This window comes from Oncorhynchus mykiss, chromosome 13 (genome assembly GCF_013265735.2).
Source record: "Oncorhynchus mykiss isolate Arlee chromosome 13, USDA_OmykA_1.1, whole genome shotgun sequence".
NCBI lineage: Eukaryota > Metazoa > Chordata > Actinopteri > Salmoniformes > Salmonidae > Oncorhynchus > Oncorhynchus mykiss.
This window is the reverse complement of record NC_048577.1, coordinates 3,554,066-3,571,496: the sequence shown is the minus strand read 5'-3', so window position 1 is coordinate 3,571,496 and position 17,431 is coordinate 3,554,066. Positions and strand designations below refer to the sequence as shown.

The 17,431-nt window shown below is 44.6% G+C and overlaps 1 protein-coding gene across 2 annotated transcripts; it reads right to left on the bottom strand.

The window, feature by feature from the left end:
* Positions 1–7,403: 7,403 nt before the first annotated feature.
* Positions 7,404–17,352, bottom strand: LOC110511518 (ERI1 exoribonuclease 2-like). 2 transcript variants are annotated; one of them, XM_036942176.1, is made up of 10 exons: positions 17,210–17,352; positions 16,939–17,003; positions 16,762–16,842; positions 16,403–16,530; positions 15,366–15,519; positions 12,951–13,051; positions 12,757–12,838; positions 10,615–10,703; positions 9,153–9,701; positions 7,404–9,074 (listed from the first exon to the last, which is right to left on the bottom strand). In XM_036942176.1, exons 1-10 carry the CDS (start codon positions 17,230–17,232, stop codon positions 7,752–7,754), a joined length of 2,595 nt encoding a protein of 864 aa, XP_036798071.1. In that variant the 5' UTR covers positions 17,233–17,352; the 3' UTR covers positions 7,404–7,751. The 2 variants fall into 2 exon arrangements, with proteins under 2 accessions (XP_036798071.1, XP_036798069.1); XM_036942174.1 differs by having other exon boundaries at positions 7,404–9,701.
* Positions 17,353–17,431: the final 79 nt, after the last annotated feature.

The following is a 17,431-nucleotide window of genomic DNA, read 5'->3' as shown; positions in this document are numbered from 1 at the left end:
CATGTCCCGGACCTCTCTGGTCAGGTCCTGGACCTCTCTGGTCAGGTCCTGAACCTCTCTGGTCAGATCGTCCATTATTTTATTAGTTCAATCCACCAGTATTTGGACAAAACACTTGAAGCTATTTTGTTGTTGTCACAACCGCTTGTAGAACTATTTTTGTTGCTGTAAAAGATCTTTCAGGTGCGATAGAGAGACACCACTGTCCTCAACGGTACTCTCGCCGGCTCTGTTCTTTGTCATGGTAGCTAGGGAAAAACTCCATCCCACCAAAACAGAGATTTCAGGCGGTCTTTTCAAACAGCTCTGACACTAAAAAGGCGTTATCATCATTTTCACAATATTATTCCAACCTCATAGTGTGGAAATATATATATAAAACACAGGAAAATCATGTTTTTGAACGCACTGGACCTTTAACTAATGTGACCATTAAACTGCATTTACTATATTGCAGATTGCACCTTTAATAAGATACTTTGGTGAAGATAGAGAGGACTGAGAAGCTCTCAAAACAATGTTCTGTTTCGCTGTCCTCTTGTTTAGTTCCAGAACCATCTCTTTTAATCCAGTTCTTTACTGTTCCTCCTATTCGTTTGTTTTCTGGTCACATGGTTCTCTTCTTCTCTGCCGTCATTGGGTTCATCTACAGTAGCTTGGTTCCTTAGTTCTGCTTTAACTACAAGAGTGTTTTTAAAAAACTAAATAGAATTAGGTTAGCCTTGGACGTGGTGTGGCCAAAGCCACATTCATTCTTCGTGAGTGTGGCTAACTGTTACTATCTAAAAACCAAAAGAAGGCTATTCAAACTATACGGGAGCTTCTCAACGAATCCATATTGTACACTAGTGTTGCAAAGACTGACCAATGTGCAAGACATTTGAAAACAGTTTAATTTTGAATGTGGCTAACACAACACTAATGGTGTCTACTGGTTGTTCTTGTGTGGGGTATGTCTTGTTTTGTACGCTTGGTACAAAATAATAAAATGCAGTACTACAGGATATTTATTAACGTAGCTCTTTATTAGCTAGCTATAACTGGTATCACGTATCTCCCACCAGGATCAGCTGACCATGACCTACCCATCCGGGTGTTCTTAACCAATCATAGCACAGTATGATACAGGGGGCGGTAAAATGCATCCAATTACAATTCAGTATGTTTCCTCATATGAATATTACATCCCCCTTCTTTTAAAAACAAAACAAAATGTTTACATATTCTAAGGGTTTGTTTTGAAAACATGCTCTGTGGTTTGAACTCAAGGTAGGTACCCATTTATATGACATACTACACCAACTGAATCAACATAGACTCTGAAACAATGATCCAACATACTGTTACTTTTCAGACAAGGGGATTCTCAGCAACTCGGCTTTCACTGTAGAAATGACATCTTAACATTTCAAACAAATACAATACCAAAGTATTTCAAGTGAACTTTTCAATAACAAGTTTACAGTCTGGAACTCGTTTAGGGCAGCGACCCACCTACACCCTTTGACATTTCACAGGTCTAGGACGGCTCTGGGCTTGACCTCTCTTCCTGACCTAGCGTGCGATATGATGCTGAGCATGCTTCTGTGTCAGTCAACAGCTCTTGTGGTGTTGCAGGTAAGTGTGGTGTATGTTGTGCTGTGTGTGTGTGTGTTTAGTCCATCACGTTCTCTTTCAGGGGAACAGTTCATCTCATCAGTGTGTTGTTCTCTTGTGTTCAGTAGGTGACGGTGATTGTGGCGGTACGCCGCTCCTTCTGCAGTGAGGACGTGATATGAACGTTCAGTGTCAGCTGGCTGGATGACGACTGCTGGCTTCCAGAGACCATGCTCCTGGATTCTAACTGACTCTCTGTCGTTCAGTGTCAGCTGGCTTCCAGAGGCCATGCTCCTGGATTCTGACTGACTCTCTGTCGTTCAGTGTCAGCTGGCTGGATGATGACGACTGCTGGCTTCCAGAGACCATGCTCCTGGATTCTAACTGACTCTCTGTCGTTCAGTGTCAGCTGGCTTCCAGAGGCCATGCTCCTGGATTCTAACTGACTCTCTGTCGTTCAGTGTCAGCTGGCTGGATGATGACGACTGCTGGCTTCCAGAGACCATGCTCCTGTATTCTAACTGACTCTCTGTCGTTCAGTAGTCTAGCTAATCTGTCGTGGTATCGCTTTTGTTGTTGTTGTCGTCTCTGTGCACATTTTTTCATGCATTTCCTTGTAGCTGACGACCTCAGGTTGCAGCTGCTGGTTGGTGCTGGGAAGGACTGAACGAAGTCTGTGTCTCATCAATAGCTGGGCCGGGGATTTGAAGTTGTCAACTGGAGTGTTGTGGTATTCAAGGAGACTGAGGTAGGGGTCTCTCTTGTCTGCTTTTACTTTCTCCATGAGTGATTTAGCAATCTGCACAGATTTGTCAGCAAGGCCATTACTTTGAGGGTAATATAGGCTTGTGGTGACATGCGTAAACTCCCATGCTTTTGTGAAGGATTCAAACTCATTTGATTTGTAACAGGGCCCATTGTCCGATATTAAAGTCTCTACAATACCATGCCTGGCAAAGGCTGCTTTCAGCTTGTGTATCACAGCTGCAGATGTGGTGCTGTGAAGTTTGTCGAGTTCGAGGTATCTGCTGTAGTAGTTCGCTGTTACGATGTAGTCCTCATTGTTCCAGGTGAACAGATCGGTTGCCACGACCTGCCAGGGTCGGTCTGGGATACAGTGAGGTAACATTGTCTCTTTGGTGTTTGAGGGGTGTCGTTCAAGACATTTGGTAAATGCGCCAACAACGTCCTCTATTTGTTTGCACGTTCCGGGCCAAAACAAAATGTCCCGTTCTCTCTGTTTGCACTTTTCCGTGCCCATGTGTCCAGCATGGATCTTTGTCAAAATATCTTCTCTGAGACTGGTAGGAATAATGATTTTACTCTCCTTTGAAAATTATTCTGTTGTTCTGTGATAGTTCATCACGATGGTTCCAGAATTCTGAGACGCTCGGAGGGCATTTTCTCCCCTCCTCAGGCCATCCATCCTGTATGACTTTCCTCAGCTGTGTGAGTTGTGAGTCCTTTTCTGTTTCTGCTTGGATCTCCTTCAGTTTTGTGTCACTCACTAACTGGTAAATTGCTGTACACAGTGTGCACTTGCATGTCCGTGCCTTCACTGCTGTCCTTATAGGTAAGAAACTTCCTGGAGAGTTGCATTCGATTGCCTCTCCATTTCCCTTCACCTCACGGGATTTATGGCTGATTTCAGTTGACGTCAACCCTGTTACTTTATTTGACACTTAATTGTGTCTTTTTTAAAATTATTTAACCTCTTGAGATGGGAAAATATTTTTTATTAAAGTTGAACATTTGCTCTTTATGACGAATTAGTGGAACGAGCCTTTGGAGTTTATTTCATAAATGTTTCAGGACCTCCGTGACACAAGATGGCGACACGGACCTAAAAAAACCTTTCACATTGCATTTAGATGGGCTATCGAAGAAGAAGCAATGCACAGAGTCCGAAACGGGACAGCTAAGGTAGCTTGTATTTACAGGTATACATTTCAGTTCCCTCTATACCTACCGAGTGCATACATTACAAAGTCAGGTTATTGTATTGTTCCCAAAACAGAACGTTGTAACATGGTGTTGAAGCGTCTTCTATCCGCTCTGCTCAACAAAGCGCAAGTGGTGGAAAAACTGGCCGAGTTGAGACCGATACGACGGGCCGCACAGCTCACCGCTTATGCCTTGATGAAGGCAAAAATTGCCGGAAAAGAAGCGACCACCAAACTGCTGAAGTTCAAAACAGTTCGCCAGATACGACATGAGGCGTCGGGACTGCCTCAAAACGCCGGGGAGATGGGGCGAAAAGCCGGAAGACTCCGGGATTCTATAGTGAAGGATGTGAAAGACGGGATAAGGGACACCTCGAGACAAGTTAAAGACAAGGACAAATGATGGTGTGTTTAACAACAAACCAAATAGTATATTTTAAGGCCTAAATGAAGGCTATCAATAATGGTCTTCAGCTCTCAAAAACGCTATTCTGACTAGTATTCAAAATAAAAAGCCCGCATTTTCAAAACACTGCAATGTGTAGAATTCATTCAAAAACATTAAAATATAAGATGTTAATTCAATGTCCATTTTTTGTGTGATTTACAAACAAATGCAAGGAGTAATTTATGGAAACAATTACAAAACATGCTTAAAAAAACATTTAAAACCACCATCGAAAAATACAATGTTCAGATCGGTATATTCACCATTTTGGGCTGTAGAGAAAAAAAAACAATTCTATGTGCTGAGATAAATGTGGGGTTGGGAATACTCTGTAGGGTCTGTAGAATCTATATAATGTGTTATTTCTTACGGGTCTGTGGTCGAAATACCCAGCAGCACTTTCTACCCCACCCGTTCCATTCACTGGAATACATTGAAGGCCTATAAAAGTACAAATTGGTTTATATAGAGAGAGAAAAAACAATTGTGTGTGTGGAAGTAAAACTAGGGTTGGGATTACTGTATAGATTACTGTATAGGGTCTGTAGATTACTGTATATATTACTGCATAGGGTCTGTATATATTACTGCATAGGGTCTGTATATATTACTGTATAGGGTCTGTATATATTACTGTATAGATTACTGTATAGGGTCTGTAGAATCTGTATATGGTGTTATTTCTTGTGGGACTGTGGTCTAAATACCCAGCAGCACTTTCTACTCCACCCACTTGGTTCCAATGCAATACACTGTAGGCATGTTACAGTGCCTTGCGAAAGTATTCGGCCCCCTTGAACTTTGCGACCTTTTGCCACATTTCAGGCTTCAAACATAAAGATATAAAACTGTATTTTTTTGTGAAGAATCAACAAGTGGGACACAATCATGAAGTGGAACGACATTTATTGGATATTTCAAACTTTTTTAACAAATCAAAAACTGAAAAATTGGGTGTGCAAAATTATTCAGCCCCCTTAAGTTAATACTTTGTAGCGCCACCTTTTGCTGCAATTACAGCTGTAAGTCGCTTGGGGTATGTCTATCAGTTTTGCACATCGAGAGACTGACATTTTTTCCCATTCCTCCTTGCAAAACAGCTCGAGCTCAGTGAGGTTGGATGGAGAGCATTTGTGAACAGCAGTTTTCATTTCTTTCCACAGATTCTCGATTGGATTCAGGTCTGGACTTTGACTTGGCCATTCTAACACCTGGATATGTTTATTTTTGAACCATTCCATTGTAGATTTTGCTTTATGTTTTGGATCATTGTCTTGTTGGAAGACAAATCTCCGTCCCAGTCTCAGGTCTTTTGCAGACTCCATCAGGTTTTCTTCCAGAATGGTCCTGTATTTGGCTCCATCCATCTTCCCATCAATTCTAACCATCTTCCCTGTCCCTGCTGAAGAAAAGCAGGCCCAAACCATGATGCTGCCACCACCATGTTTGACAGTGGGGATGGTGTGTGTTGCTTTTACGCCAAACATAACGTTTTGCATTGTTGCCAAAAAGTTCAATTTTGGTTTCATCTGACCAGAGCACCTTCTTCCACATGTTTGGTGTGTCTCCCAGGTGGCTTGTGGCAAACTTTAAACAACACTTTTTATGGATATCTTTAAGAAATGGCTTTCTTCTTGCCACTCTTCCATAAAGGCCAGATTTGTGCAATATACGACTGATTGTTGTCCTATGGACAGAGTCTCCCACCTCAGCTGTAGATCTCTGCAGTTCATCCAGAGTGATCATGGGCCTCTTGGCTGCATCTCTGATCAGTCTTCTCCTTGTATGAGCTGAAAGTTTAGAGGGACGTCCAGGTCTTGGTAGATTTGCAGTGGTCTGATACTCCTTCCATTTCAATATTATGGCTTGCACAGTGCTCCTTGGGATGTTTAAAGCTTGGGAAATCTTTTTGTATCCAAATCCGGCTTTAAACTTCTTCACAACAGTATCTCGGACCTGCCTGGTGTGTTCCTTGTTCTTCATGATGCTCTCTGCGCTTTTAACGGACCTCTGAGACTATCACAGTGCAGGTGCATTTATACGGAGACTTGATTACACACAGGTGGATTGTATTTATCATCATTAGTCATTTAGGTCAACATTGGATCATTCAGAGATCCTCACTGAACTTCTGGAGAGTTTGCTGCACTGAAAGTAAAGGGGCTGAATAATTTTGCATGCCCAATTTTTCAGTTTTTGATTTGTTAAAAAAGTTTGAAATATCCAATAAATGTCGTTCCACTTCATGATTGTGTCCCACTTGTTGTTGATTCTTCACAAAAAAATACAGTTTTATATCTTTATGTTTGAAGCCTGAAATGTGGCAAAAAGTTGCAAAGTTCAAGGGGGCCGAATACTTTCGCAAGGCACTGTATATGTTAGTCATTTAGCAGACACTCTCATCCAGAGACTTAGGGTACTGAGTCATTTAGGAGATGCTCTCATGTCGTGTCATTTAGGAGACGCTCTTATCCAGAGAGACTTAGGGCAGTGTGTCATTTAGGAGAGACTCTTATCCAGAGAGACTTAGGGCAGTGTGTCATTTACTTCGGCACATGGAATCATTTTTTCCTTATAAGCCAATGTGTAATTTATAGGCCTATAGTCTATTGCATTGGGACCAATGGAGTAGGTGGAGTAGAAAGTGTTTCTGGGCCTATAGACCTCAGTCCACCATATATATAGATTCTACAGACCCTACTGACGACTTCCTTTCTGGGCCTATAGACCTCAGTCCACCATATATATAGATTCTACAGACCCTACTTACGACTTCCTTTCTGGGCCTATAGACCTCAGTCCACCATGACATAACACCATATATATAGATTCTACAGACCCTACTGACAACTTCCTTTCTGGGCCTATAGACCTCAGTCCACCATGACATAACACCATATATATAGATTCTACAGACCCTACTGACGACTTCCTTTCTGGGCCTATAGACCACCATATATATATATAGATTCTACTGAGCCTATAGACCTCAGTCCACCATGACATAACACCATATACACAGTGGGGTGTGAAATTATTGACACCCTTAATAAAGATGAGCAATAATGACTGTATAAAATAATTCAAACACAGTTATATTGTGTGCAAAAATAAAAGGGGAAATTCTATTATTTTATATTATCTCACCATTACCAATAACATGAGAGCTTAGCATGTCTTGGGGGGTTAGATCTTTGACCCACTAACTATCTCACTCATTCACAGTTCATTTTTGAAGGCAAACTGCCGATTTCACTATTGTTGCGCATGTAAAATATTGGCGGCTCTAGTACAGGGCGCCAAGAGGGACAATTTGCAATTCCGTCCTTATGTCAGAACACAAAGCATTTTATAAAATGTCCATTTTGGTTCCGACCTCAGCTGTTCAATTTACAACAATAGGAACCCCTGTAATACAATTCATCACATCTTTCATTATGACAGTGCCGACCTAAAAAAAAAGGTATTTCACATTTCATTATGACATCATGTCATCTCACATTATGGAGGATCAATTCTATTTAATAACTGTACAGGATATTGGTCAATGAATGCACCAGATTTAGTACGTGGACATAAATCATATACTCACAAAAAAACAACATCATACATATTTTCATAAAGTACAGTTTAAAATATGACACCTTTGTGAGGAGAATCTCAATTACATTTCCTTGATTCCTTGTGTCCTCCCGAACCCATTGGATGAGAAAGAAATGCTATTGAGAGTCTCCCTATGACCTCAAGCTAACTGATATCTCGTCCTAGACGACGACAGGGGGACGAACAACACTGGAGTTGAGCCCAAAACGCAGAGCGATGGAGTTGGCAGCGGAGGCTGGTGATTTAGCCTGGAGGAGAGCAGACTCCCACTTAAATAACTCACATCCCTTCCTGGTCCCCCCGGGGCCGTGTTTACGCACCGTACAGCAGTAGAACGCTCGGCCTTGGTTCGGGCCGCCGTTACACACCGTTAGACGCTTGGCTCGCCGCCCGCAGTCGCACAGCGGGGCCGTGATCTTGGTGCTGCGGGTCGGCGGGAGCGAGGAGCGGTTAACGGACGAGGAGAGGACGGAAAACGATCCACCGACAGAAGGACGAGAGACAGAGGAGAGGCAAGAGGAGTACTTGTGGATCGTGAAAGATGTGTTTGGCGTCTCTGCGTGCAGCCTCGAACGTGAAGTCAATGGGTCGGGGTGATGGACGACAGGTCCGGGCCTGGCAAAGGAGAGACTGGATGCAGAGCCGTTTGTTGTCTTTGAAGCAGAGAGGTTAGAGGCACTGCTGGTGGTCACTGGTTTGAGTCTAGTGACGGAAGGATTGGGAAGGTTTGTCGTAGAGGACATGGGTGTGAAGGAGTTACCAGGGTTTTTTGTTGTGAGAGGTCTTGACCGTGTAGCATGGAGGTTGGAGTTCTGGAGGCCTGGTCTGGGTTTGACAAAGGAATGATTGGATGCTGTTGAGGTATTGGATGCTGTTGAGGTATTGGATGTGGAAGAGGTATTTGAGGCTCTCGGCTTGTCCTTGTAGATCACAAAGGAGTTGTTCCATGTTGCCATTTGCGGTCTTGACCGTGTAGAATCATGGGTAACAGGTCTGGGTTTGTCGAAGGAGGAACTGCATGAACTGTTTGACCCAGAGGTGTTGTATATCCTCGTTGTCGCAGCTTGTGCAGAACTTGAGGATGTTCTTGATTTGTTCTTGTCGATCACAAAGGAGTTTGACGTTTCCGTGTTCAGTCTTGACCGTGTATCTGAGAGGTTTGAGCCAGGGGTAACGGGTCTGGGTGTGACAAAAGAGGAAGTGGACAGACTGTTGGGTGCAGAGGTGTTGTAGGTCCTTGTTGTCTCAGCCTTCAAAGACACCAAGTTACTGGAGGATGTTCTAGTATCGGTCTTGTGTATCAGGCTGGTCAGATGTTGGCAGGGCGTGTTGGTGGTATTGGACCTAGGCCTACTGTTGGTTGGACCTCTACCAGGATTTGAATGTACTGGGCTTGGACACAGCAAGGTCCTCCCATAAACCACCTCAAACCTCTCGTTCTCTGTGTACACATCAGCAACAGAAGCCTCGTCACCAACCGTGACCTCCCAGTCCTCCTCCAATACCACGCTCTCGTTCTCTGTGTACACATCAGCAACAGAAGCCTCGTCACCAACCGTGACATCCCAGTCCTCCTCCAATACCACGTCGTCATACGAACCGCACGAGATAGGCACGTCCTCCTCCATACTTCCTGTTTGCGGGTCACGGGTCGGGTCTGGCTGGGGTAGATGGGTAATGCAATTCACAGTGGTGGAGACCAGAACGAGGCTGTTGATGTAGTGATGAGGAGAGGGGATATTGAAAGTCATAGGAGAGGAGATGGTTCCTATTCTAACTGTTCTGCTACTACCACCACACATTGGAGTGGTCAGACCATTGAGAAGGGTCTTTGGTGAAACAATACTCTGATACTGAACAGGTTCAGCGGTTAAGTTGGAGTTCACCTCTGTGTTGGGAACCATGTTGTCTGAAAGCTTGGGTCGTGTCTCAACAACGTCCGTGTTGCTAGCTGGCTTGCTGTTGGGTCGATTTTCAAGATGGCCGCCGCCGCCGCTCTCTGTCGTCTCGGAGGGGTTTTTGATAGTGGTTTTGTTATCCCTCTTGTTGCCAGGACAACCATCCCCTGGCACGTTCCCATTTCCAAACAGGGGTTTGGTCTTCAAAGGCGCCTAAGAGGTAAACAAGTCAAATAAATCAATACATTATCATTTCTTATTTTTTTTCCTCACCATTTTTGTGATTACGATCTTGTCTCGTCGCTGAAACTCCCCAACGGGCTCGGGAGGCGAAGGTCGAGTCATGTGTCCTCCAAAACATGACCCGCCGACCCCCGCTTCTTAACACACGCCCACTTAACCCAGAAGCCATCCACATCAACTGACGACCGAGGTCAGACTGCAGGCGCCCGATCCGCCACAAGGAGTCACTAGAGTGCGATGAGCCAAGTAAAGCCCCCCCCCCCACGGCCAAACCCTCCCCACGGCCAAACCCTCCCCACGGCCAAACCCTCCCCACGGCCAAACCCTCCCCGAACCCGGGCCGATTGTGCGCTGCCCTATGGAACTCCCGATCATGGCCGGTTGTGAAACAACCTGAGGTCGAACCAAGGTCTGTAGCGACACCTTTAGCACTACGATGCAGTGCCTGAGACCGCCGCACCACTCACGAGGCCCAAATCCTAAAAACATTTTTAACCAACTTTATGGATAGTCAGTCCAGTAAACAGAGGAGACCGAGTAATATTCACTAGAAACTAAATGAAAGAAAACTGACCCGAAACAAGGACTCCAATAAGAAACGAATCATTGCAAAACCTTTTACATGGCAAAATGTTTCACTACGGTTTGCACTAATGAATACACCCCAGGTGTGTATGGAACGGGGGGGGAAGAGTCACCTGCGTAAGTCTTTACGGGAGGAGGAGTGGGTATTCTGGGGCGTTGACAGAAATCCAAGGGTTCGATGTAGTTCGCCACTGGGTGAGTCTTTAGGGGCGTAGTACAGTAGTCCAGGGGTCGTCAGCACGGTGGGGTTGTTAGTACTGGGGGTGTAGGAGTGGGGGTTTGTCAGGGAGCCACTCACCCTCTCCAGACTGCGTGTAATCTTCATCAAACAGCCATCCCTCATCATCCTCCAGGCCAGGTGGGCAGTGTTACGGGCGTCATCCAGACCTGCAAATAACATTCAACAAAAAATATTTTTGTGTCTAGATTTTGAAAAATGCTTAAGAGAAATATTCACGTTGTTTTATATGAATTTTATTCATTGTAACTTATGGGCTTCATCCAGGCCTTCAAACAATATGTAGATTATTCACAGTAACTGACAATGATGACTGGGGTTGTGTGTGTTTCGATCCTAATGCTATTAAATGACATGAGAATGCTAATAGCTAGCTAGCCAGCCACTAGTGCTGAGAATGCTCATACTTAGCTAGCCAGCCACTAGTGCTGAGAATGCTCATACTTAGCTAGCCAGCCACTAGTGCTGAGAATGCTCATGGCTAGCTAGCCAGCCACTAGTGCTGAGAATGCTCATACTTAGCTAGCCAGCCACTAGTGCTGAGAATGCTCATGGCTAGCTAGCCTGCCACTAGTGATGAGAATGATAATAGCTAGCTAGCCAGCCACTAGTGCTGAGAATGCTCATGGCTAGCTAGCCTGCCACTAGTGCTGAGAATGATAATAGCTAGCTAGCCAGCCACTAGTGCTGAGAATGCTAATAGCTAGCCAGCCACTAGTGCTGAGAATGCTAATAGCCAGCCAGCCACTAGTGCTGAGAATGCTAATAGCTAGCCAGCTACTAGTGCTGAGAATGCTAATAGCTAGCCAGCCAGCCAGCCACTAGTGCTGAGAATGCTAATAGCTAGCCAGCCAGCCACTAGTGCTGAGAATGCTAATAGCTAGCCAGCTACTAGTGCTGAGAATGCTAATAGCTAGCTAGCTACTAGTGCTGAGAATGCTAATAGCTAGCTAGCTACTAGTGCTGAGAATGCTAATAGCTAGCCAGCTACTAGTGCTGAGAATGCTAATAGCTAGCTAGCTACTAGTGCTGAGAATGCTAATAGCTAGCCAGCTACTAGTGCTGAGAATGCTAATAGCTAGCTAGCTACTGGTGCTGAGAATGCTAATAGCTAGCCAGCTACTAGTGCTGAGAATGCTAATAGCTAGCTAGCTACTAGTGCTGAGAATGCTAATAGCTAGCTAGCTACTAGTGCTGAGAATGCTAATAGCTAGCCAGCTACTAGTGCTGAGAATGCTAATAGCTAGCTAGCTACTAGTGCTGAGAATGCTAATAGCTAGCCAGCTACTAGTGCTGAGAATGCTAATAGCTAGCTAGCTACTAGTGCTGAGAATGCTAATAGCTAGCTAGCTACTAGTGCTGAGAATGCTAATAGCTAGCTAGCTACTAGTGCTGAGAATGCTAATAGCTAGCTAGCTACTAGTGCTGAGAATGCTAATAGCTAGCTAGCTACTAGTGCTGAGAATGCTAATAGCTAGCTAGCTACTAGTGCTGAGAATGCTAATAGCTAGCTAGCTACTAGTGCTGAGCGATTAGTGCTTTTTGAGGATGGTTCGATTATTATTTTTTTTAAATAGCCAGGGTTTTAGATTATGTGGGATGCTGTAACACAGAATCCAACTATTACTAAATGTCCCATGATGGTAGGGACTGCCCGTTACTGATCATCACCCATTAACCATTTAATCACTTCACTCTAATAAAATATATTTCAGTTGTTGTGTATTTAACATTTGGTTGATCTCTGTAGAGCTGCTGCCTATGCTGTCCGACAAAAATAACTATTTTTGTAGTTCCTCAAAGTAGATAAGGCATACTTTTCTGACTGCTTATTACCAACTATCAATCACTTAGCTTGTGAAGCAACGGCTTCAGCCTCTTTCGAAGCAGGCATAAAATAAAAAACAGACCGGACAAGTAGAGCAATGGATTATGGTTATTGTAGTTAATTACCACATTGTATGCGCTAAACTGAATATTGGCCTATTGGAAACTACAACATCACGCAGTTCAGGCCGGATCTGACGCATCTCCATAGAAACTACACATTGAGCTCACAGAAAAAAACGAAAAAAACTAAATGGAATTTAAATAATTGAACCGACGTCAGTCAATAAGTTGTTTTTAAAATAAAAACACGAATTTCTGTTCATTTTCAGCACTATAAATGATAACAGAGAGAGGTTTTTGGTCTGTGTGTACCTGAGTGCTCCCGTCCAGAGAACTGTATCCCTAGATCCTGTAAAGCTCCATTCAGTCCCTTGGGTTTTCTGTTGTAGAACAGCTGAGAGAGACACACACACACACACACACACACACACACGAGTTAGACTGGGTTAAGAGTAACACACACACATGAGTTAGACTGGGTTAAGAGTAACACACACAACACCTACTCTGTACGTAGCTCTCAGGTCTATCCAGCTGTTCAGAACAGCAGGTTTGTGGAGCTGCTTCCGTTTACACTCATACAGCAGACACACCCCCAGGTCCCAGTCTGAAACAATAGAACACAGATAATCAATCAAGTTGAACAGGGTTATCCCCACTAAATGTTTGAGACTGTACTAAAGTGTGCAAATGTCTTATTTTCTCTAAACCTTAACAAAGAATCCACTGGAAAAACAGTATATAGTCAGATATGAGTCCTGGGCCTACAGAGAAAGGCAGTATATAGTCATGAGTCCTGGGCCTACAGAGAAAGGCAGTATATAGTCATGAGTCCTGGGCCTACAGAGAAAGGCAGTATATAGTCATATGAGTCCTGGGCCTACAGAGAAAGGCAGTATATAGTCAGATATGAGTCCTGGGTCGACAGAGAAAGGCAGTATATAGTCAGATATGACTCCTGGACCTACAGAGAAAGGCAGTATATAGTCAGATATGAGTCCTGGGCCGACAGAGAAAGGCAGTATATAGTCAGATATGAGTCCTGGGCCGACAGAGAAAGGCAGTATATAGTCAGATATGAGTCCTGGACCCACAGAGAAAGGCACTATATAGTCAGATATGAGTCCTGGGCCTACAGAGAAAGGCAGTATATAGTCATATGAGTCCTGGGCCTACAGAGAAAGGCAGTATATAGTCAGATATGAGTCCTGGGCCGACAGAGAAAGGCAGTATATAGTCAGATATGAGTCCTGGGCCTACAGAGAAAGGCAGTATATAGTCAGATATGAGTCCTGGGCCTACAGAGAAAGGCAGTATATAGTCAGATATGAGTCCTGGGCCTACAGAGAAAGGCAGTATATAGTCATGAGTCCTGGGCCTACAGAGAAAGGCAGTATATAGACATATGAGTCCTGGGCCTACAGAGAAAGGCAGTATATAGTCAGATATGAGTCCTGGGCCTACAGAGAAAGGCAGTATATAGTCATGAGTCCTGGGCCTACAGAGAAAGGCAGTATATAGACATATGAGTCCTGGGCCTACAGAGAAAGGCAGTATATAGTCAGATATGAGTCCTGGGCCTACAGAGAAAGGCAGTATATAGTCATGAGTCCTGGGCCTACAGAGAAAGGCAGTATATAGTCATATGAGTCCTGGGCCTACAGAGAAAGGCAGTATATAGTCATGAGTCCTGGGCCTACAGAGAAAGGCAGTATATAGTCATATGAGTCCTGGGCCGACAGAGAAAGGCAGTATATAGTCAGATATGAGTCCTGGACCTACAGAGAAAGGCAGTATATAGTCATGAGTCCTGGGCCTACAGAGAAAGGCAGTATATAGTCATATATGAGTCCTGGACCTACAGAGAAAGGCAGTATATAGTCAGATATGAGTCCTGGGCCTACAGAGAAAGGCAGTATATAGTCAGATATGAGTCCTGGACCTACAGAGAAAGGCAGTATATAGTCAGATATGAGTCCTGGACCTACAGAGAAAGGCAGTATATAGTCAGATATGAGTCCTGGGCCTACAGAGAAAGGCAGTATATAGTCAGATATGAGTCCTGGACCTACAGAGAAAGGCAGTATATAGTCAGATATGAGTCCTGGGCCGACAGAGAAAGGCAGTATATAGTCAGATATGAGTCCTGGGCCGACAGAGAAAGGCAGTATATAGTCAGATATGAGTCCTGGGCCGACAGAGAAAGGCAGTATATAGTCAGATATGAGTCCTGGGCCGACAGAGAAAGGCAGTATATAGTCAGATATGAGTCCTGGGCCTACAGAGAAAGGCAGTATATAGTCAGATATGAGTCCTGGGCCGACAGAGAAAGGCAGTATATAGTCAGATATGAGTCCTGGGCCGACAGAGAAAGGCAGTATATAGTCAGATATGAGTCCTGGGCCTACAGAGAAAGGCAGTATATAGTCAGATATGAGTCCTGGGCCTACAGAGAAAGGCAGTATATAGTCATGAGTCCTGGACCTACAGAGAAAGGCAGTATATAGTCAGATATGAGTCCTGGACCTACAGAGAAAGGCAGTATATAGTCAGATATGAGTCCTGGGCCGACAGAGAAAGGCAGTATATAGTCAGTTATGAGTCCTGGACCTACAGAGAAAGGCAGTATATAGTCAGATATGAGTCCTGGGCCTACAGAGAAAGGCAGTATATAGTCAGATATGAGTCCTGGGCCGACAGAGAAAGGCAGTATATAGTCAGATATGAGTCCTGGGCCGACAGAGAAAGGCAGTATATAGTCAGATATGAGTCCTGGGCCTACAGAGAAAGGCAGTATATAGTCATGAGTCCTGGGCCGACAGAGAAATGGAGGGAAATAAGAATTTCTGATTTTCGTATCAAAACATTTCTTCCCATTTGAAGGTGACCCGGGTAACCTTTCCTATCCTAAACTACAATACCTGACCAGGTGACGAAGGCACAGGGGCGGTGCTCTGCGACTGGAGCCCTCTGGTCCCTGGGGAAGACCACACCCCTCTGGTGCTCCAGAGTCTGCAGCCATCGGGAGAACCGAGACAGACAGATGTGGAGGGGAACCCCGGCCTCCACCTGTTGCTGTAAACAAAATGAATAACAAACCGAGTGAGGAGGGGAACCCCGGCCTCCACCTGTTGCTGTAAACAAAATGAATAACAAACCGAGTGAGGAGGGGAACCCCGGCCTCCACCTGTTGCTGTAAACAAAATGAATAACAAACCGAGTGAGGAGGGGAACCCCGGCCTCCACCTGTTGCTGTAAACAAAATGAATAACAAACCGAGTGAGGAGGGGAACCCCGGCCTCCACCTGTTGCTGTAAACAAAATGAATAACAAACCGAGTGAGGAGGGGAACCCCGGCCTCCACCTGTTGCTGTAAACAAAATGAATAACAAACCGAGTGAGGAGGGGAACCCCGGCCCCCACCTGTTGCTGTAAACAAAATGAATAACAAACCGAGTGAGGAGGGGAACCCCGGCCTCCACCTGTTGCTGTAAACAAAATGAATAACAAACCGAGTGAGGAGGGGAACCCCGGCCCCCACCTGTTGCTGTAAACAAAATGAATAACAAACGAGTGAGGAGGGGAACCACCTGTTGCTGTAAACAAAATGAATAACAAACGAGTGAGGAGGGGAACCCCGGCCTCCACCTGTTGCTGTAAACAAAATGAATAACAAACGAGTGAGGAGGGGAACCCCGGCCTCCACCTGTTGCTGTAAACAAAATGAATAACAAACCGAGTGAGGAGGGGAACCCCGGCCTCCACCTGTTGCTGTAAACAAAATGAATAACAAACCTAGTGAGGAGGGGAACCCCGGCCTCCACCTGTTGCTGTAGAAGAGAAACAAAAGGTTTTGTAACACACACACGGATGTTGGCTAATGCTTAAAATATTCTGACTGTTACCATCCTGTTGAACAGGCCACAGGGAAGAAGGGTGTGTCTGTGTGTGTGAATACCTGTGTGATTCCAGTGAGCTCGGTGCAGAAGTCAGACAGTACCGGGTGCTCCTGCGGCTGAACGTACGTATGGAACTCTGACTCCACCTCGCCTGTAGAGGTGTTCAGGAGAACAGCAGGAAACTCAACTAGATGGGGGGAAGCAAGGGGGAGAGAGGGGGGACGCAAGGGGGAGAGAGGGGGGAGGCAAGGGGGAGAGAGGAGAGGCAAGGGGGAGAGAAGGGGGAGGAGGAGGCGAGGGGGAGGCAATGCGGTGAGGGGGAGGCAGGGAGGGGAGGGGGAGGACAATAAAAAGTGCAATGGTTACAGTATGTAGGTATGATTTTACCACAAATACTGTCAAAGTAGTGTATACTTACTAATCTCCTGCCCGTAGCTGTTCCTCTCTCTCCAGCATGTGGATTCAAAGTCGATGACAATCAGATATGGGAATATTTGATCTGGAAAGTAGAAAGTCAAAAGTGATGGAAGTTGAACGAGATGTCATCGATTCAAGCAGAAAACCAAACATGCAGGGCGTTTGAAAAGACTCTTACTAGATGTTAGTGGTTTCTTCTGTCCAGTTGATGACTGACTGCGTTTCCTCACGAACCCCAATTGTCTGTTGTTTTATGGAAGACATTATCCTATCAGTTTTGTCATCCCCTGCTACTGTGAATATTACTCGTTGTACATTTATGTTCATGGAAGCGCTACTAAAAAACATTTATGAGAATCATGGCAAATCGGCATTTGAATTACATTGTTTCTCGGCTAGTATGGCTGTCTAGATATAGTTTAGCTAGAAAGCTAGTCAACGTTACTTACTTCGCCAGTTTCTTTGTAGACATGTCGTTTTCTTCAGGCCACGGACTCAACTTCGTTACGAATAGTGTACATTAAAATATAAACAACGTGACAACCGAAGTACGGCTTAAAAAAATAAAAGTACCAGGTTAAAAATATCGCATACAACTTCATTAATAACAAAGCGGTGTTGGATTCGCGGTGATCCTTTTTTTGAATTCTCGTCTCATCGGTGAATGATGT